Below are 21127 nucleotides of genomic sequence, written 5' to 3'. Positions count from 1 at the left end.
CTGTATTACAGGTGACTGCACTCATCCGTCCAACAGCATCTTCAGTTTGCTGTCATCATGAAGGAAACTGAAGAGCCTCCGGGCTAGAACCAGCAGATATAGAGACAGCTCCGTCCGTCAGGCTGTCGGGATGCTGAATTCACTGCCTGCTGTCACACACATGAACCCCAGACCTGCATTCACCTCGTTCCTCTGAAACCCCCAAACATACAAAACTCTGAACCACCACCATTGCCCTTTCACTGCCCTACCCCCACTTGCACACCCACGTGCCCACAATCACTATGATTGTGTTGGACACTGCTGATGTGTTTTACATAAGACTTTTATTTTTCATCTTTTAATCTTTATATTGTTTGAGTGCACACTGAGGGCAATGGGAGCAAATTCTTGTGTATGATTGTACATATGGTCTTTGACAATAAAGATGACTTTGACTTCAGTTATTAGAGCATTTAGCAAATAAGCAGACATTATATCTAAAGTTGATTCAGGGTTGAATTTGATGTAATTTAAATATGATGCCCAAAGAGATAGGAGTTAGTCCATCATTAGGCTGAAAAACCCAAAATTATCTGCAAAAACTTTAGAAGTGGCCAAATCAGCAATCTGTTGGGTAGTTAAAAGAATCAACACGCTCAGCAGCTCAGCAACTCCAAAAGGCCTCAAAGATCCACAAACAAACAGAATTGGACGTAAACGTCTAGTAGAGCAACTCAAGAGAAGAAACATATCATTTGGGGATGCCCAATGGTTAAAGACTTTGGGCAGACATTGGCTGTTCGTTCATCCAAGGATTAAAGCATAGGTGTAATTCTTAAATAGTTTGAATTAAACCTTAAAAGTCTGCACTTCAATTACACATCAAATGCTTCAGTGGCAATCGTCATGCCGTCGTCCCAAAGACGGAGCACTGCATGTAAGCATCTCGTGTTTTCTGCAATAGTATATGTTGCAGTTTGAGGTCAGTCTTTGCTCACCACCAAATGTTACTAGGACAGATTTGGCTCAGATGCTTAGGTAGGTCATCTAAAAACAGGAAACCCGCTGGTTTGATTTCCTTGGGCAAATTTCAATTGTTGTCAAATTGTTCTGAATGTTTGAATAAATGTGTGACTGTAGCGTGTACTGTGGAAGCACTGAGCCAGCAAGAACCAGGATGAAAAAAATGTTTATAGTTATGTTTATAGTTATAAACATCACGTATGTAAATGGGCTGCTAAGTCACTTGGAGGTCAGTCTTCAGAGAAAAGGTATTTTAGGAGCTCGTCGCTAACTAGCAGTCTGATTCTGCCTTTAATAATAGTGAAAACACTGAAACGTTGACCTTATAACATAAATACAGAGAAGATGTACTGAATGATGAGGACACATTTATAATATCAGAGACATGCATTTAATGTCTCAGATTTATTTGAGATGTACAAGTTTTGTGTGGTTGATACGACAAACACGCACATAGCAAACCTTCGCCCGTCACAGGCGTACTTTCCACTTCCTGTCACTGACCTACTATACAGCGACCCCTGAACACCACACTTTCCATTCAGCATCCTAATCGTGAGCTGTAATCATTACGAAACCTGCGTGTTCAGTGTCGCATTTTTAACCCTCACTGTTGCTGATCGTGTTTTAGCCCGATCAAATTCTGCCTGATACCATTATCAGTGTTTAACCCTGTGATGTTGGGTGTAACCTACTTGATGTCTGCATGATCAGAGTGATTTTCCCCCTGAAATACCGAAATAAATTGCACAAAACATTCTTAAGGAAGAAATTGCACAAAAATCCTGAATGTGAAAGATGCCACAAATTAAAACACTATGCAAATTCATCACTTATTTCATTTTTTTTATTTGTCAGAAGGTTAAATAAACACATAAAAATAATATTATTTTGTGATCTTGGCTTTATGGGACTAACGCCCCATCACTGAAATTAATTTTAATTAAGATGTAGTTTATAGAAAAATACATACATATTTACAACCATATATGGGGTTTTTTGCAATCATGCAAAAAATTTAAAATGAAAAAATGCTATATACAGGACAGAAAGTACACGAGAAAACTCCGAAGTGGAAGCTCATTTACTTTCTTTGGGATCCACTTGTTCGAAATAGAAGGATTCATACAGAGGCACTTGACGCTGAAAGAGACAAACATAAAGAAGAAGCTCATCACAGACATCACAGACTGAGGCGCTCCACAGGTCAGTGTTTCCTAAAATGCACAACCTAAAACTCAACAGGCAATCTGAGTTTAACACACAGTTAGGTAGAAACATTATGTCAGTTATATTTTTATGATGTCTCAATATTGAAGTCACCGTGAATAACTCAGTGAAACTGGATCAACATGTATTTGGACTGTTTAAAAATGATTTTCAGTACTTTTTTCTATTGTCCCCCTAAACTAACTAAAACATCACCCTGAAATGAACCCTGTTCTCACCCACTGAGACGAGCCTCTGGAGGAGCTTGTGCTGTCTTTGTCTGCATCTGCCATCTCGGAGTCTACGTGGGGAACCTCATAGATGACTCGGGCTGCTAGTGCTGAAAACACACACGTCCACAGAGAAATGATTACAAGGATTTAAATTGCATTTTCTTTTTAAAATAATGACCTAATTGGGAGCCGCATTTAATCCTTTCGGTCTCTGTTACTGTTACTGTAATGTTACAAACACGTTACAATACTTCATCCCTCCTTATATTTTCATTTTATTTTAACAAACTTATCTCTGTCAGTGTTTAAACTGTGGCATCCTGTTATTATGGGATGAAATGGACTTTACAATAATTCACACTTTATCTACTTCACATCTGCACCTGTGGAGACTCAAACCAAGAACCTTCCTGCTGTGAGGAGACGACACCAACCACAGTGTTTTGTTTTTCCATATCTGCATCAATTACTCACCTTCAGCAATATATGAACCAGCTGCTTCAGCTACCATCGTGTGCCAGTCTCAGCTCATTGACCATCCGCTCTTCAGTGACTGGCTTCCACTTTTTAATTAAATCAGACTTTAGATTTGCCCATATCTACATGTGCTTCTTCTTTAATCTGAAGCCAGCAGTCAGTTTAAAAACTAAACCATTTTGAACTATTGCATTCTTTATTTGATAACACAATTTTTGCAGCCTTTTTCACAACCCTAGTGTATTAAAATATTATCCTTGGCACACAACGCTATTCAATTTCAGCCGCAAATATTTCCAATTGAAACACTATTATGTTGTTGTTGCTGCTGTTGTGAATCGGTACTATATAAACAAAACTGAATTAAATTTTTCAATGTAGACTTGTTTCATGAGTAGATCATCTATCAAGAGGAAATTTGCTCTTTTGAGGTTGAACTCCAAATTGTTCCTAGTGAATCAAGTATTAATGAATGTATGAATGCAGCCTGTAGTGTAGAACGACTTTGAGTTTTCAGTGTTATAAATATAATAAAATATGTAAATATGCATGTTATTATAAAGTGGTCTTTTATCTTTCAGTCAGTGGAAAGCTGCTATCAGGTGTACAGATTGTTCAAAATTACAGATTACTCCTACCCAATCCAATTTCCTTACAGTGGGTTGTACAGAGTATTATAGTTTAACATTGTGCTGCACAAAGTGTTAATGTTTCCTGTAAGAGCGCCACATGAGTTGTGATGTGTTTAGAATTGTTTGCTGCAAAAATTCAATCAAAATGGCTTTTAGGAATAATTTTAGGAGGATTTTTGTCACACACACACACGCACACAGGCACACACACACACACACACACACACACACACACACACACACACACACACATATATATTTGCTATATTTTCTTTTAATTCTTATTCTCTATGAATTGCATGAAAGGCATTGGTATTTAAAGAGAGTCTATGGGAACTTCACCGTTGTGGTACATACTTTAAATATAAGGTTACAAGAACTGACAATTCAATTTGAATTGATAGTGTCAAAATATTTTTCTAAAATATAAAAAAAAGTAGATGTTTACTTTCTTCATATTGACTGTTTAAGGTGATGAGATGAAGCCAGCACCTGGATAAATCTCATTGTGTTCCAACTGGTTTCTTACAACTACATTCAAATATACTTCACATTTGTTTTCCGCCACTAATATATATGATAGACCTTGGTGCTCTGTAAGACAGTCTATGTTGTTGTTTATACAGAGGATCCTGTAGGAGAACTTTCTGAAAATTGCCATTTTCATTTTGAACTACCTCCAAGCTCTTTGATTGTGTGCTTTTCTATTACATATTCATCTGCACTGTTTATATCATTCTGTTTGCTATTTATTGCTGTCTTCTACACTCCGGCACAGTTGGCGTGGAACGCCCATAATTTCGTTGTACATGGACAATGACATTAAAGTGCTATTCTATTCGGTTCTTTTCTATTTTCCAGGTATCAAGATATTTCTTCAAATGAAACCCTTGAAAAACATATCAGTCAGGAGCATTAAAATCCATTACATTTGATATTTAGTATACTAGTTGACTTGATACCAAATAAATAAATAAAAGGCATTTTTCTACTCTTTCTGATCCCTCAAAGAACGTTTACATTAAGTGTAGATTCTTAGATTCAGTTAGTTTCTTCCTTTTAGTTAGTTTATTTGAAAATATTTTGATGTTCTCATGTCAGGGTCAGCTTTGTTGTATTTAATATAATGAGTAGGATGTGTGTCAGGAGTGACAGATATTACAAAACAAGCAGCACTTTTAGCAGGTCTTTGAGTCACAGCCATGAAGATGCCAACAGGTAAATGGTAAATGGACTGGTTCTTATGCAGCGCTTTTCTACTCTATCTGAGAACTCAAGGCGCTTTATCTTAAACAAGTCCCAGTAAACACAGGTGGTCGAAGAGTCAAGCTAAAAACATTTCATATGTATTTTTTATTTAATTTATTTTTTACTTACTAGTTCGTGAGTGTACACTATAGTTTCAGTTAGTACTTTTTTAAAGTCTAGTTTTATTTTGTTTCAGTTAACAGACGTGTTTGTTCACACCTGGTTTTAGTTTAATCTTAAGTACAAAAACCTTGTGGCTCAGTTACTATTTTTCTTTCACCGGTTTTACCACAACATTTAAACTTTGCTGCCATGCAAACTGACAGTTGTGCAAATGTATTAGTGAGGAAAGTGTCAGCCTCCACATTACGAGTCCTAATTTCAAGGCTTTTTGATGCAGGTTGTTTGGAACTTTTCTTTTTCAGGAATAGTTTTGCATGATCCTGAAATTCAAACCTCCCACGTCTGTGTAAAAAATGCAGACTGCAGAAGGTACTAAATGAATGCTGTTCATACAGCATGTACAGAAACTCACACAGTTTTTTTTTAAATCCTCGGGCATTTCCTGCTCCAACTTTTTATTACGTATATGGAAATATTAGCTCCTAACTTGTTTGAATTGGCTCCAATATATTCCAGTAATAATGTCAAGGTACAGTGGTTGAGGTATATCACAGAGAACTATCTCATCATAAAACAACTACACATTTATAGTCAAGTGATTATTTTGTTTATTGTTTAAAATGAACCTGTGTTCCTGTGTGTGATACCTGTGTCATGTTCTTTGGTTAAAAGAGTTAAATACAACGTGTACTTTATGGATAGACAAAAACACAAGTAACAAAGAAATATTTTTGTTCAGTCCACCACTCATAACTGTGTCTCTGATGCTTTAGTATTAATTTAAAGTTGGTACCTTGTTTTCTTCGCAGAGTGCAGTAACAGACGAGCGTGATGAGGAGCAAAGGAACCACTACAGCCAGGGAAATGATCACGTTGGTTGGTTTGGTTGGATTCCCGGGATCTAAAGAATTTGTTAAATTTGTAATAATATTATAATAATAATTACATCCATCTATCTAAAGTAAAAATGCAATGCCTTCTGGTACTATCATGGTAAAATGTTGTGTAATATTTAAAAAAAAAAAAAGGGATAAAAACGGTATTAATTGTCTATTAAGACTACCAAGCCACCTAAAATGACAGTGACAGTACAGTTGATTTCAGTCTACAGTTGTTATTGATTAAATATCAACTACACTCGTAAAAAGGGATTTGAACATGTCACCATACTGAACCTTGTGCACCTTGCCAGTTGTTCCCAGTATTGTTGACTGTCTTGACTGTGATGACTGTCCCATTTCCTTTAGCCTCAGTTAAAGATGGTATCTCCACAGTCACCTTGCAGATGTACGTCCCTGAATCCTCTGTTCTAACATTTGAGATATTCAAAGATGAACATGTCTTCTCTTCCTTTTTCAGAGACGCATTAGGCTGATCTCTCCTAATTACTGTTTGATTTTTAAGCCAGTTCACTCTAAATCTTTCAAACTTCCCTGTCCAGCAGCAGGTGATGCTGACTGTCTCGCCCTCCATGACAGAAACATCAGGACTCTGGGTCACAACAAGTGTGCCTGATGAAACACCTGTAAGAGACAAAGTGGAACATAAGTCATTACAAGACCACACATATTGCATGATTTCTAAAGCTAAAAGCATCAGGGTTTGGTACAAATACAGTATGCAGATATATTTTTAAGTAGCATGAAAAGAAAAGCAACTGAACTTTTTTAGGTTTCCTAAAGATGTTTCAGCTCACATCAGAGAAGCTTCTGATGTCTTCAAGAAACGTTAAGTAGTTCAGTCACTTTTCCTTCCATATCCTTAGATTACCACACATGTGTCAAACTCCAGGCCTTGAGGGCCGGTGTCCTGCAGGTTTTAGATGTGTCCTTGATCCAACACAGCTGATTTAAATGGCTAAATGACCTCCTCAACATGTCTTGAAGTTCTGCAGAGGCCTGGTAATCAGCTAATCATTTTTATTCAGGTGTGTTGACCCAGGGTGAGATCTAAAACCTGCAGGACAACGGCCCTCGAGGCCTGGAGTCCGACACCCCTGGATTACCATGACCTGGATGGCTGAGAGCCTACACAGACACAGACATGCTTCTAAAAACATTATAGTGATTTTTATAGAAAACAAATAACAATATTAGGTAGTAAATGCACATCAGGAATAAAGATGTCATGACAATAATTGTGTTGTCTTTTACATCTGTTATTTAAAAAGCCTTGAATCTTTATAAATCATTCTGAATCTAAGTTAGTCTCACTTCTTAGAACTAAGAACTTTAAACACTGACATATTGAGAAGAAATAATATCATTTATAAATTCATTTATCGCTTGAATATTTATCACAAACAAATTTAGGGAAACTTAACTTTTCCATTTAGAGAGGAATGGTATAAAAACTAAATAATTTGTTAAGTTGTGTTTCTACTTACTCCAGGATGACAGGGTACAGAGAGAGGCGAAAAGCAGACTACTTAGCAAGGTCTTCATCTTGCCACACTGATTCATTACTGAACAGTTACAATCGCTTCATCTGTCACATCTTCTCTTAGTCCCACCCACCACACACACACACACACACACACACACACTGTGCACCATGTTTTCTTCAAAGATCTTCTGTTTTCTAGAGAAGTGTGAAAACCCACAGATGCTGCTGCTTCCTCCTTCAGACAGACGACAGCTACAGACAAACTATAGAAGCTGTGACTAAGACTCAGACCTTTCTCTTCCGACTGAAAAGGACACGTTTTTTATCCTCATGCAGAGATGCTGAAATGGGGTCACAATAAAATACATATTAAGGACAGATGATGTAATAAACTGTATTTTTGTTCAAGAATTGTCATTAAAATAGTTTGAAAGTCAATCTTTGCAAGTTTACACACATGCATACATACAAAGTTTACATGTTAACATTAATTTATTTTAATATTTTACTTATTTTTTTAACTGCACTGTTTTGGAGGTTTTACGTTGCCAGATTATTGTAGTGGTATAGCTTTTGTTCTATTATTATTATTATTTTGTTGAAAACATCTGGGAGGAAGTTGATGTAGGTCACCTGATAACGTGAAATGAGAGTTCATAAATGACGTGAACTGTCATTCTGTGAAGTCCTCAGAGTCTTAAGCTACTTTTTGCTGCTACTATGTTTTCCAAGGGGTTGAAGCAGTCGTCACATACACGTTTTGATTTTACACCTGATGCTCTCCCTGACACAACCATTCTTTTTATCCAGGCTTGGGACTTGTACTAGCATGTGACCCCTCAAGGTTGGGTTTGTACCTGCTCTCAGATTCAAACCAGGATCCTTTCATGTGTAAAGCAAATATGTTAAACACTGCTGTGTGTCAGCCACTAGAAGTCCCCAGAGTTTAAAATGTCAGATGCAACACTGAGACACAGAACGAGAACAGGATGAAATGTCAGCACTGCTGCAATCACACACATCAGAAGTGTTGTTCACTATTGTAACCCATGGTTACTGAAAGACGTTTAAGATAACCAAGAGTCGTAAAATATAAATACTAGAGATTTCTATTACCCCATCACAGTCTCATTCTGAGGGTGTCACATGTTTTCAAACAGTGCAGCTTACATAAGCACAAGCTGTCTTTTAGCATCTATGCTTAAACCTAACTGGTTTGTTGTTTTGCCTGCAGGAGGAAAGGTGAAGCAGATTGTGGTGATGGGTGGAGCTGATTGGCACAGTTGCTGCATACGTGCCATTGCATGTTGGGAGCTGAGCCAGACCACAAAGCAGCCAGTCACATTAGCTTTCACAGCCTGGGCCAGTCCAAGCAGAGAAAAACCTGAGTTGTTATTTAGAGTGTGCTGTGAATTCCCCTGATTGGCTCTGTTAAAGTGACAACACACTACATGCTTTACATGCTGAGTAGTTTTCAGTGCCAAAACCTCATCAGTGAGCAACAGGATAGGCATGAATAAGAAAGCGGAAAACATAATAGTCACAAAAGACTTTATTGTAACACTGCAGTGACAACATAAAACAATGTAAATACATGTATTTTACTAAAGTTATAATGCTATTTAAAGTGTTATCAATTGTATCAGTTTTAGAATGTACAGTAACAATTGCAACGTTATTTTGTAACAGTGTAACAACCAGCTCATCTGTGACTTGTCAGTCACAAGTCAGTTATCACTAGGGAATAGTAAATGGACTGATTCTTATATAGCGCTTTTCTACTGTTCTGGAGCCCTCAAAGCGCTAGTGAGTCAGTAATATTTTGAGGTTATTATGGTTCAAATGAATATTGCACTCATAAATATACATGGTCTACTGTGGAGTAACATTTTCCAAGAATTTGATGCATTCTCATAGACTAATAAGAAAACAGAATTCACTTCACTTCAATGTGCAATCTACTGACACCTAGTGGTGAGATTTTTTCTTATATACGGTCTGTGTTTTGTAGGATATGCTGTTAAGAGCTACTAGCATAGCTGTACTCTGTGTGAATTTGAAAGTTAGTACAGCACTGAATTGAGCTAAATGCTGTCATGCTGGCATTTAGTAGATCTGATCACCTTAAATTACAGGGTTACCATGCTAACAATCCAACTTCCTGGAAACTTAGTAGCAGCCATCACCGCTGTTCCCACTCCCAGTAATGGAACAAAAGCTGAGCAACTTAAAGCTATAACATTTCAATTGATAGCCTTTAGCATTTAGATTTATTGTTTGGTGGACCAGTAGTTCTCAACCTGTGTGCCATCAGGTAAGCAAGACATTTGAACAGCCAGTGTGTTTCAGGCTGATGAAACATTTGAAATACGTCAGTACTACCATGACCTGGATGACTGAAAAGCTGCACAAACAACGACACAGAAAACAAAGAACAAAAACCAAACAACATTGTACAGTACTGTGCAAAACACCCGAGCCATGCCTCAGTCTTAGCAACAGTTCAAAGCTTTTCTTCTTTCCTTTTAATTTCATTTAATTTCTTTCAGTCCAGTCCTCATATCTGGCCATTTTCAGGTGAATGTTGTTTTTTTTGTTTTTTATTTGTTTTGTTTAGCTTTTATTTTGTTGAGCCACTTAATACTGACCTTTGAATCCCTTGAACACCTCACACAAACATGACACAAGTGTTATGTCTACACATAACAGACATCTTTGCAAAGGACAAATCATTACGATATATAATCATTCTAAATGTAGAAAAGTACCAACAATTATGCAGTACCATCTGAAATGTGTCTGACTGACAACAGTTTCATTTTTCAGCATTACAATGATTCCAAACACACTACAAACACAGTAAAATAGTACCTGGATAGAAAAACATATACTGGAGGTCACAGATTGTCCTCCCTAGAGCATGAATCTCAAAATTACTGTAACAGCGTGGACTGCCTCGACAGCTGAATTTCTCTAATTGTGTATTTCGATGAATATTTGAAAATGAGGGGTGGCCAAAGACTTTAACATCATATGCAATATGTGAAATTATTAACAGGAAGTTTAATTTTAGACAGTAAGTACATTCATTCTTACTGTGTACTTACTGTGTTGCTCCTTTTTCTAAACCTTGACAGAACATGCTGTTTTAGGAATTTGTGTACGTTTCTATCGATGGGACTTTTCAAATAGCTTTATCACACTGGACAAACAGACGTAAAATTGCTCAATATTTTACAAAGAAATACCGAAAAATAAGTTGTGAAATTGAGCCTTAACACTACTACAGCTAAATAGTACCTGACAGAACTACCAGTCGTTATAAATGATTTATAAAATTCTGAAACAAGTAGAGAAAAGAAAATGCACGAGGTTTTTTTTACTTACCCCAAGAGAGGATGCATATACAGGAAAACAGCAGATCACTTAATAAAAGCTTCATTCCTTCACACTGAACCAACACTAACAACTGACACCTATGTCTGTGGTCAAATTATTCACACCAAACATTGGCACCCAAAGCTCAGATTAGCCTCGTCTTTCTCAGTTTTTGCAGAGTTCAAAGCCACAGCTTTTCTTCCTTCTCTTCGCTGAATTCTTCATAACAGCAAAATCATACTGTTTTGAGCAAATAGTTAAAGGACAGACATTTAGTGCTACAGATGGAAGGCTAAAGAAAGCAAATACATGATTTTTCCATTTACACTTTGATATTGAAAATTAGCTTCTTTTCAGCCTTATGTGGCTTTTTGTTCCTTACATAAGTGGAGGAAAGCTATGCTGAGGGTAAGGATAGGTAGAGTGTTAGGACTGAAATTAACATGTCTACCTGGGAAATTCATCTGATGAGGTAAACACAAGTTATTCACTACCAGGTAGCAAGAACTGCTTCTTGTTAGATGAAAACACGATTAAAAGGCACTGCTACATTGTAACAACTGCTAGCCCCAATGCTCCAATCGGCTGGACCTTACAGCTTACAGACTCTAGCCATCAGCTCTCATACTTACTGGTGAAGCAAGTCTGTGGTTCAGTTTTTAGCAGACTTAGCTAATGTGATCTGCAAAGTAAAACATAAAAGTGGCAACAAGCATGGATGACACTGATATAGCTGCACAGGCTGTAGCAGCTCTTAAATACTGTATTTTCTTCAGTTGCTAAAGAAGACGTCTTTGAGATCAGGTCTATAACTTTGTACAGATACATTAATCCTAAAACTGTAAACAGGATCAGGTGCTCAACCTAGATTTTTATGGGTTTTTGCTCATTTCAAGTAGAGCTTTTCGGACTTTTACTACTAGCAAGATAATATCATACAGTCCATAAGGGGACTGTATCAACATGAAGTATGGCAGGACATTTTGTTACCTATCCCCAGCAACAAGCTTATCTGTATTACCATCGTTAGAATTCTGGTGTCTACCATTTCCTTTGTCTTATTTAGCTAGTTCACACTCACTCTGTCAGACGTCTCTCCAGTAGAACAGATATATTTGGAGTATGGGTCACAACAAATGTGCCGTTAAAACATGTGCAAGAAAACACAGAAACATTTTATTCCAATTTTTTAGTAGCTTAATGGCAGAATTACCTGAAGTTTAATTGAACATGAAAACAAAGAATAGGAACAAATCTGAAAGCAAAGAGGTTTTTTTTTACTTACTTCAAGATGTGAGGGCCAAGGAGAAACTTCATCCTTTCACACTGAATCAACAGTCAACTGACAAGTGTCCCATAACACTACTCGGACACAATGGACACAATGCTTCCACACAGATACCATCTACCCACTTTAAGTCTCATGTGTTGTGGTATTATTCACTTTTCAATCTATTTACATGTGCAGTCACTTTTTGTTGTGCCAACATTTGTTGTTTTGAATGAATGAAGAATAAAACTACATACTCTTAATTGATCAGTAACAAAAGAATACAGTTCTTCTATTTGTAATCAAATTTCATTATCAGACACTTTTATCTAACATTCATTTGCTGCTTCTACTGCTCTTCCATCTCTTTCTTCCTCTTCCTCGTCTTGCTCTTGTTTTTGACTTGAAGTTGGTTTATTTCCAGAAGAAGCTGAAATATGACAATGAACCGGTCATTATGCAGCATTACAAACTGACTGTCACTGGAGCTTTGTGTTGTATTGTACCTTTTGAGTTCTGCTGAGCTTTGCTCCCTACATAGTAGAGCCAGAAGAAGGCTGTGATCAAGGCGAGGACGGGCAGAGTCCTCATGAGATAAGTGAATACTTCTTCCTTTGGAGCTTCTGAAATTCATCGACAGAGGCATCTGATCAGGTGCACACAGGTTATACACAGTCCACAGGCTGTAGTGAGTTTTGTGGATTTATGACTTGTTGTAGGTTTTCCCCACACTTTTGAGTTTGTTAACCACATTTGTAGTTTTGTTCCTTGGTTGTGGGTTCCCTTTTGTGATCCCTGTCTCTCTGGTTGTGTCCACATGTCTGTTTGGTTTGTCTGTGTTCTGTCTCCCTAGCTGTCTGCTGTCTGTGTTATTTCCTGTTTTATGTTGGTAGTCACTTGTCTTGTTTGTGGACAAGACAAGTGACTACTTAAGTGGCCCACTTAAGTGGGCCACTAGTCGGGCCCACTTAAGTGGGCCCGACTAGTGAAACTCTCCTTCCTGTCAGTGTAAAGAAGTTACATATTTAACAGTTTTTCTACATACTGAAGAAAATGCTGCTGTTGAAAAGGAAGAACAGTCAGCATGAGACTTAAAAACGTCATTGCCCAGACTGTTGTTGTTGTTTTGTTTTTTGAAAACAAAAAACAACAGAAATGTCTATAGTAGAAAGTGAAAAAGAGAAACAATCAATCACTTTGAGCGGAAGCACGAGCTCCAGCAGCTCTGAGGAAAAATGATACATTTGCTTATTTTGTGCAGAATATTCCCACAACTTCAGCAGCTGCACATATTAAGCTGTGATCGTCATCAGGTAACGTGGGCGTGTTTCCTAAATCAGCAGGTTTTAATTAAACAGCTGACAGGTGAACAGGATGTATGCAGGTAAACCCGACGGTCAGTCGAGCTCATCGGTTGTGTTGTGAGGAAAATCTCGGCCTGTTATTTATGTTACAGAAAGACACGGGCACGACGACAGGTGGATGACTTTCTGATTTAATTTTTTTAAACATAATTTCATTGTTGTCTGAGGATAATATTGATACGTGTCTATATTTGCATGAGCTGGAGATGGAGACCTTTCTTGGTCAACGTCATTAATCTTGTCAAACTCCAGGAGACGCTGACAGACAGAGAAGACTATTCAGTAAAAAATCCAACATCTGCTGCACGGAGAATGGACTGTGTAAACAGATCTAGTGGCTGTAGCTCAGGTGGCAGAGCGGCTCAGCCACTAACCAGAAGGTCGGTGGTTCAATCCCAGGCTGCTCCAGTCTACATGCCAAATATCCTTGGGCAAGATACTAACCCCATGTTGCTCTCCGATGCATCCATTGGAGTATGAATGTTAGATGTTAATGTTACTTAGCACTTAAGCTTAGAAGTGCTTGTGTGATTGGGTGAATGAATTAGCTGTATAAAGCGCTTTGAGTGCTCGGACAGAGTAGAAAAGCGCTATATAAGAACCAGTCCATTTACCATCTAACCAGCTAGGATAAAAACCAGTTAACCTGGAACACCGGCTCACGTTTCTTTGTGTCTTAGGAATGTCTGCTGCCCTTCCTTCTTTTACATAATGGTGTGATCTCTGCCTTCGCATGTGATTGGCCGCATGGTGTGCCCATTAAAATAAAGTCCTTCCCCTGCCTGCACAGTTTCTCAGCAAGGCTGAAGATTAGCTCCAACATAACGACGGATCTTTAATAACAGATATATAAAATTATCTCCTAGGCCGGATGTAGCCCGCAGGCTGTACATTTGACACCCCTTTTATATTCTTTTATTTACTTGTTGGCCAAATAAAGGGCTTGTCCTTTGTTCACTATATCCACTCCTGTGCATTTTAGGTCCATACAACTCATCTCTTCACAGTGTTGGGAAGGTTACTTTTAAAATGTATTCCACTACAGATTACAGGATACATGCCCCAAAATGTATTTTGTAACATATTCAAAATACGTTACTCAATGAGAGTAACGTATTTTGAATACTTTGGATTACTTAATATATTATCATGCTGTTTACAACTACGTGAATGTACTATTGTTGTGTGATTTATTACTATTACTGAAGGTTATTCGCCATACCAATACCAACTGGATTTTCAAATATCAATAAAAAATGCGTTACCTACCTTACATTAGGTAAGGCTGCACTTTTTGCAGGAATAGAAAACTATTCCGCGCTTATATAAAATGGGTCCGCGGCTCCGAACTGTAAAGGCGTAAAACCGTAAAGGGACCCCTGGCTAATATGTCGGGTTCTGTGTCGGGCTCGTAGCCGAAAACTAGCTTTACTTTGTTGTCTGGGTCAACTCTGCTTGCGAGAGACAGAGAGAGGCGTTGAAAGGCTGCTCCAACGGAACTTATTTTTTCAGAGGAAAACACAAACACGGTGTACAGTCGAGTCTTAATAGCTTACTTACAACTGGGCTCGTCAGGCACTCTTCTTGGCTGCAGTGGTTATTATTATATTTACATGCTTCCAGCTCCCGTTTCTGCTCGATGACAGCTCTACTTTTCCTTTTTCTCCCTCCCTCGCTCACAGACACATAACGGGTATGGTAGTCCATTCTCACTGCAGCACAGACTACATTCTTTAGGGCGATGCCTGTAACACTCTGCCTATTGTCTTCATATTAAATAATTTTTTGAAAAATAATTTTTAAAAATATTTCTTCACGTCAAGCGATGTGGCATCACAGCAAGTAGAGGTGACATGGGCAGTGAGATTGAGACACAGGCATTTGAGCCTCTTTAATGCATGTTTTGTTTGGGTTTCCAAAAATAGAGAGGGCATAGCCTAACATATGAAAAAGGAAAAGACTGCGCGTAATCCATTTAGTTCAACAAAGTAGCTGTATTCTGAATACCACCTTTTAAAACGGTAACTGTAACAGAATACAGTTACCCATATCTTGTATTTTAAATATGTAACGGTGCTACATGTATTCCGTTACTCCCCAAAACTGCCTCTTCACAACTTGACAAAATATGAACTTAATTTTTGCTATCCTGGTTCCACAGCAGTTTTGTGCCATTTTAAAAATCTACACAATCAGACATTTGCATATGGGATTATGAACCACCATCGTCTTAGTGCACGGTTTGCTAATCATGTGAGAGCAGATGTATAACACCGCTGTTGATTTGTGAGTGTACATTCATATGTTTTTAGTGAAACATTACTAATAACGTTCGAGACACAATCAGTATTTTTTTAAAATGATGTTTGCTCATAAGACCTGATCATGTTTCGGTAAACCTATATTAGGCAACCCAGTGGCTTACATAAACATGTATGTCAGCATTCTGGTGATTTGTCACCTACCTCGAGCAATATGCTGATCTGTGTTGTCATCATTCTTCACTTTTTTCAGTTCTTCACGATTTCTTTTGTCTTTCTTTTTTTTGGCTTTAACCGTGACGAATGTCCCACTTGTTCCCATCTTCTTGACTGTGATGACTGTCCCATTTCCTTTAGCCTCAGCTAAAGATGGTATCTCCACAGTCACCTTGCAGATGTACGTCCCTGAATGCTCTGTTCTAACACTTGAGATATTCAAAGATGAACATGTCTTCTCTTCCTTTTTCAGAAGTGCATTAGGCTGATCTCTCCTAATTGCTGTTTGATTTTTAAGCCAGTTCACTCTAAATCTTTCAAACTTCCCTGTCCAGCAGCAGGTGATGCTGACTGTCTCGCCCTCCATGACAGAAACATCAGGACTCTGGGTCACTACAAATGTGCCTGATGAAACACCTGTAACAGACAAAGTGGAACATAATATTGTAAGTTATTTAAAAATAATATAAAGTAGTGATTGCACATTGGAAATAAAGATGACCTGACAATAATTTTTGTCAAGGGCAGCGGATGAAGACTGTGTGGAGTTGAGAACAGAAGACCTAAATCCAGACAAAACAAATCATGGAAACAAACTTAATATTAACTGAAAGCGAGTCGTTTATTATGGCTGATGGAGAAATACAAAGCAATGCACAAGGTAACCAAGCTGAGAATAAACAATAACTTAAACTGGGAAAACTAAAAATAAACATGAAAAACCCTAAACGTGAAGCTGGATACATGGACACCAGGAACATGGAGACATGGTGCAAAAGACACCAGACGACTTGACAATGAACAAAAGGAAGACAGAACACTTAAATACACAGAAGGGTACTGAGGGAAGTGGAAACACCTGGCAAACACGGCTGACACAAATGAGCATGATCCCACAGGGGAGGCAAAACTGAACACACTGAAGCTGGAACACCAGACTGTCAAAATAACATAGGAAACATAATGAGACGTAGATATGACAACACGAGCTTGACGATATGACATGGAAAGCGCAGACATAAAACACAGACTGGGGAGACCGAATGATACACAAGGAGAGGAACATGGAAAGAGATAAGGGGAACGAGGCACAGGCATAACTAAAAATCATGCATAGAGGACAAGAGACAGAAAACGACACATAAACAAGGGAGCATGGATGAAACTTTAACTAAACAAAACCTAATTGACATACTTATAGTAACACTAGAACTTAGCGTTACGGTAATACATCATAAGAAACATACAAAATGAACTCAAAATGCTGGGTCACAGACCCTATCGTTTTTTTACATCTATCGTTTCAAAAACCTTGAATCAATATAACATCTTCATTCAAAGTCTAAGTCAGAAATCTATTCGCTCTCCTTTTAACTGTTGTTTGATGTCCATAAGTTGGTTAATGTGGTTCACTATATGTTCAGTCACTTAACACTTCCCTCATGTGAACTCAGCTAAACTTCACCCAGTTTCCTGCTCAGAACTAGCCATGCACTGTAAATTTGTCATAAAATGAAAGTGATGGGCTTAAAAATGCATAAAAGCATTCAACTATGTCTATATTTCGCTATTTTCATTAAGCTTTATGTTTAAGCAGGTCCACCTTTTTTTTTTATCTCGTCCAGTTCCTGTGCATTATAAGTAGGATGATTAAAGGATGCTAAAAATTAATTCTGTATAATCTGAGTACTTTTAGAAACTTTAGTTTTCAAGTTATGTGAGAATTCCATGAAAGCTTAGTATCCATTAGATTTTGATTATGCCCAGAAATCTAGCTTTGGTTTATTTTTTTATTTATTTTCTCAAGTTAATTTAAAAATGTTAAAGTTTTTAAAGTTTGCATCTTTAGAATCACACATAATCCTACATTAATATTGATGTTTTTACTCACACCAAGATGAGAGGGCATGGAGGAACAAAAGTAGCAGACGGCCCAGCAGAAGACTCATCCTCGTACAATTCACCGTTGAAAACTGATACTGGTGACAACTTCCCTTGAGAGTCACAGATATCACCTTTGTTCCCCACCCCCACTACCCCAAGATGTAATTTAGTTTTTTTTTTAAACAGTTATGTCATTTCCTTTACTCAATCAAATTAATATTTTGTTATGCAAAATTCAGTACATAAGAAAATATGTGAGTGTTGTCAAAACTCCCCGGAGCATTAGATTAAAAGTCACAGGCTAGAAAATGTAATACAAAAGCAACACCATTAAAACTGTTCTTTAATTAGTATTAATAAAAAAAATCAGCTATATGCCGCTGTATTTAGCGCTTAGGTAAGATCATGTTCTTTAGCATATTTAAAGAGTTCGTTCACAATTGCAAACACATGTTGAAAAACACATGTTGACTTTGCACCGAAATAACTACCAGACTGTTTCTGTTTTACCCTGCGCAGTTTATCTCATATTTACGGTAAGTGGTAAGTTTATTTAAACTGTATAATGTTTCCATTAGTCTTTATGGTTGTTAATGTAGGTAGTACACAGGAAACATATAGAACACAATGAATAACTGGGTACGTTGTCCCATGTCACGCATCAGGTATTCAGAGTGTGTGGGAAAATAAAACTCTACATGGAGACCTGATGGTGAAGAAAGTGTCATTTGGTACAATAAGTCTTTATGCAGAGAAGTGCAAATTTAAAACATAAAAAGAGCTTTTCATACTTTTCATACATTTTTATGTTAAATTTGTGTCTTTCCTATAGAGGCTGTGGTCATAGGACAAAGCTAGCTGTCCTGTGGCTACATCACTCAGCTGGTTCACGATCAATACAGAGGGTAAACTGAAACTTCCAGACTTGTTCCCACTGTATGTTACTTGTCTTTAATAAAATATTAAGGCACTATGAAGCATATGTCTGAATTTAATTAAATATATCCCTGTTATGCCATTTTCTCATCCATTTATCAACTAGAAAAAAAGAAAGAAAAGCCCAACCCTGTCCCTCAGAATCTCGAAAATGAGCAGCAAAGAATTTTTTAGCAGCAGTCATGGATATTACTTTTATTTTTGTTGCTAGAAGGGACAAGAGAGGGATGGTAAAATAAAAACTGCATCCAAGACAGAAACAACACAACTTCAGACATGCTAATGGGAAGCTACAGAAGTGATGTTAAAACTGAGCGTATGCTGAGCTGAGTCTTGCTTCCAGAGACTCATCTTCAGCACTTAACAGAAGTACTGATGAGTTGGGAGTCCAGTAGCCTTGTAGCCTTCAGTCCTACTCTTGCATACAAATAAAGTAGAATCACTATGGTAATTGCTTTGAAGTCTCTTTGGGCTAAAACTGCTTTGTGTTTGTGATGGCATGCCACACATGGTAAGCTCCACACCTCACCACCAGTTGATTCACCTTAGTTTAATTTACAGTCACTACTTTAAAATATTCTACTTATTGTTCAATATTGTTTCTTTATTAAATGTATTTGTTTTTCAATCACACCTTCCAATGTTTATATGGCGTGCACACATATTAACCTTGCAAGGTCAAAGTTTTGTTTTATGTTATATTAATACGTCTTTCTTTGTTTGAGTTACCTGGGAGTTGGCTTCTCCTCCTGTCTGGCAAAAGGTGTGGCAAAGGGCTGGGAGAGCTGAAGTACCACTGACAGCCAAATTGGATTGCACCACATGCTTCATGGCCGGGGGGGGGGGGTGTTTCATGTTTGTTTAATTGTTTTGTATTAGTTGGGGCAGCCATCTTGTTTTCCCCCGTGTGTGTCATTTGGTTTAGCTAAACCAGTATTTAAGTTCCCCTGTGTGTCATTTCAGCAGGTCAGTTTATCTTATGTTTGTTTGAGGTTTTGTTTATTATTATCTTGAGTTTAGTCTATTTAGTTGACCTCTTTTATCGGTCTGCCTGTTTAAGTTTTGGCTTTGTTAAATATATTTTCATATTTTTGGGTCAATAAAACCCCCTTCTTGAATTAAAACACCTGTGTCCTTTATGCTTTACTGCTTGGTCCCTGACAGTGTTGTTGGTTTATGTTTATCCTCATTGGGATTGAGATTTCCATCAATATGTGTAGCCCCAGGTTTTACTATTAACTGGTAATTATGTGACAATGCATTTCAGGTCATGTTATGGAGTAACGTGAAAGTAATGGATCGAGAAGTAACAAATTACTTTCTCTGGTGATTAATTAAGTAACGTACTGTGATATCTTTAAGAAAAGTAACAAGTGATGTGTAATACATTACCTTAAAGTATTTGAAAGTAGAATGGGAGGCAGAGCCTTCAGCTTGCAAGCCCTCTTCTGTGAATCAGCTTCCACTTTGGATTCAGGGAGACTGACACCCTATCTATCAAGGCCAAGTGGCCAGCGTGCAAAGGCTTTTCCCCATAGAAGACTCAAAACACAGCTCATAATTTTCAGACAAAACTTTATTTAACACAGGGATCAATAAGGTCAAGGTGTAGCAAAGAAAGAACGTCACAGGAGCGGGAGCCACTGCAATAGCGGGAGAAGATGAGTTACTTCCAGAGCTCAGGTTGAAAATAAGTATGATTGCAAAAGGAGTGAAAGAAGGTTTGCTTATTTTTAGCAGTGTGAAGCAAGGCCATAGAGAGGGTGGTTCCCCTAGTGAGTGGCTGAGAGATGGAACTTGTAGAACGAGATGTTTGACCTTTGCTTTCCATTTCCAGACCTAAGGTGTGTTGCAGCAACCAGAAGGGCAGATGGAGATTTCAGACTTATTAAAGGAATTCCACGAAGACCCGAGGTGGGGCAGTGAGACAGGAAGGAGGACCAGCATCAGAGGAAATCTGGTTCTTAAAAGAGGCAAGTTAATGTTGATCCAAAGGTGCAAAAACTGGAAACACAGAGAGTGCAGTGTTACTGACCCTACTTCTGCTGAAGGTTTCTTCCTGTTTAAAAGAGTTTTTCCTTCCCACTGTCCAGTAAGTTTACATTGCTGTAATACTGATTTGCATTTTTCAAAACATCCTACCAGACTAGGTAGTTTTAGGGTAACGTGTTCTTACTTACATGTTTCTGATCCATTTGAACAAAAAGTGTCGTACAACAGAAGGTGAAGAGTAAATTCCATAGCATACAATCATAGTGCAGCAAAGTTCAAGATAGTCTGTATGTGAGTCCCCTTGAAACTGTAGCGCTATTGGGGAACTTTCATGAACATTAAACAACAATACACACTTCCTACTGTTAAGTGATAAGAAATGGAAGTTGTTTCTTTTCGTATTCATAACGACTCTTATTTAGAGTCTTTATGAATACATTTGGTAGAATGTAGTTTACAGTCTACCAAACGGAAGTGGCCTAGTGCTCTCCTCTGGCCTGTCAGTGTGATGACA

At 37.8% G+C, this 21127-nt stretch overlaps 2 protein-coding genes across 3 annotated transcripts; both read right to left on the bottom strand.

Moving 5' to 3' along the window:
* Window positions 1-291: 291 nt before the first annotated feature.
* LOC146523323 (uncharacterized) lies at window positions 292-9290 on the bottom strand. 2 transcript variants are annotated; one of them, XM_085154631.1, is made up of 5 exons: window positions 7314-9290; window positions 6112-6450; window positions 5721-5828; window positions 2454-2554; window positions 292-2148 (listed from the first exon to the last, which is right to left on the bottom strand). In XM_085154631.1, the coding sequence occupies exons 1-5, from the start codon at window positions 7387-7389 to the stop codon at window positions 2086-2088; spliced, it is 687 nt and encodes a 228-aa protein (XP_085010757.1). In that variant the 5' UTR covers window positions 7390-9290; the 3' UTR covers window positions 292-2085. The 2 variants fall into 2 exon arrangements, with proteins under 2 accessions (XP_085010757.1, XP_085010756.1); XM_085154630.1 differs by having other exon boundaries at window positions 293-2148; window positions 6103-6450.
* A 2556-nt stretch (window positions 9291-11846) lies between these two features.
* On the bottom strand, window positions 11847-19403 carry LOC146523322 (uncharacterized). Its single transcript, XM_085154629.1, has 4 exons — window positions 19351-19403; window positions 15790-16218; window positions 12467-12583; window positions 11847-12390 (listed from the first exon to the last, which is right to left on the bottom strand). The coding sequence occupies exons 2-4, from the start codon at window positions 16166-16168 to the stop codon at window positions 12290-12292; spliced, it is 597 nt and encodes a 198-aa protein (XP_085010755.1). The 5' UTR covers window positions 16169-16218; window positions 19351-19403; the 3' UTR covers window positions 11847-12289.
* Between the last annotated feature and the right edge of the window lie 1724 nt (window positions 19404-21127).

This window comes from Neolamprologus multifasciatus, chromosome 3 (genome assembly GCF_963576455.1).
Source record: "Neolamprologus multifasciatus chromosome 3, fNeoMul1.2, whole genome shotgun sequence".
In the NCBI taxonomy this organism is placed as follows: domain Eukaryota; kingdom Metazoa; phylum Chordata; class Actinopteri; order Cichliformes; family Cichlidae; genus Neolamprologus; species Neolamprologus multifasciatus.
Note: the sequence above shows the minus strand (reverse complement) of the source record. Positions and strands in the feature narration are given on the sequence as shown.

Bases quoted from the DNA above. Each gene is read 5' to 3' on its own strand.
- LOC146523323 (XM_085154630.1), bottom strand. From the start codon at position 7,389: ATGAATCAGTGTGGCAAGATGAAGACCTTGCTAAGTAGTCTGCTTTTC. The intron at 5,829-6,102 runs GTTCAGTATGGT...CAAATTCTTTAG, and splicing joins CAACTGGCAAGGTGCACAAG to ATCCCGGGAATCCAACCAAA. The intron at 2,149-2,453 runs GTGAGAACAGGG...TGTCTCTTTCAG, and splicing joins CCAGAGGCTCGTCTCAGTGG to CGTCAAGTGCCTCTGTATGA.
- LOC146523322 (XM_085154629.1), bottom strand. From the start codon at position 16,168: ATGGAGGGCGAGACAGTCAGCATCACCTGCTGCTGGACAGGGAAGTTT. The intron at 12,584-15,789 runs GTAGGTGACAAA...GATGAATTTCAG, and splicing joins AGATCAGCATATTGCTCGAG to AAGCTCCAAAGGAAGAAGTA. The intron at 12,391-12,466 runs GTACAATACAAC...GTCATATTTCAG, and splicing joins AGCTCAGCAGAACTCAAAAG to CTTCTTCTGGAAATAAACCA.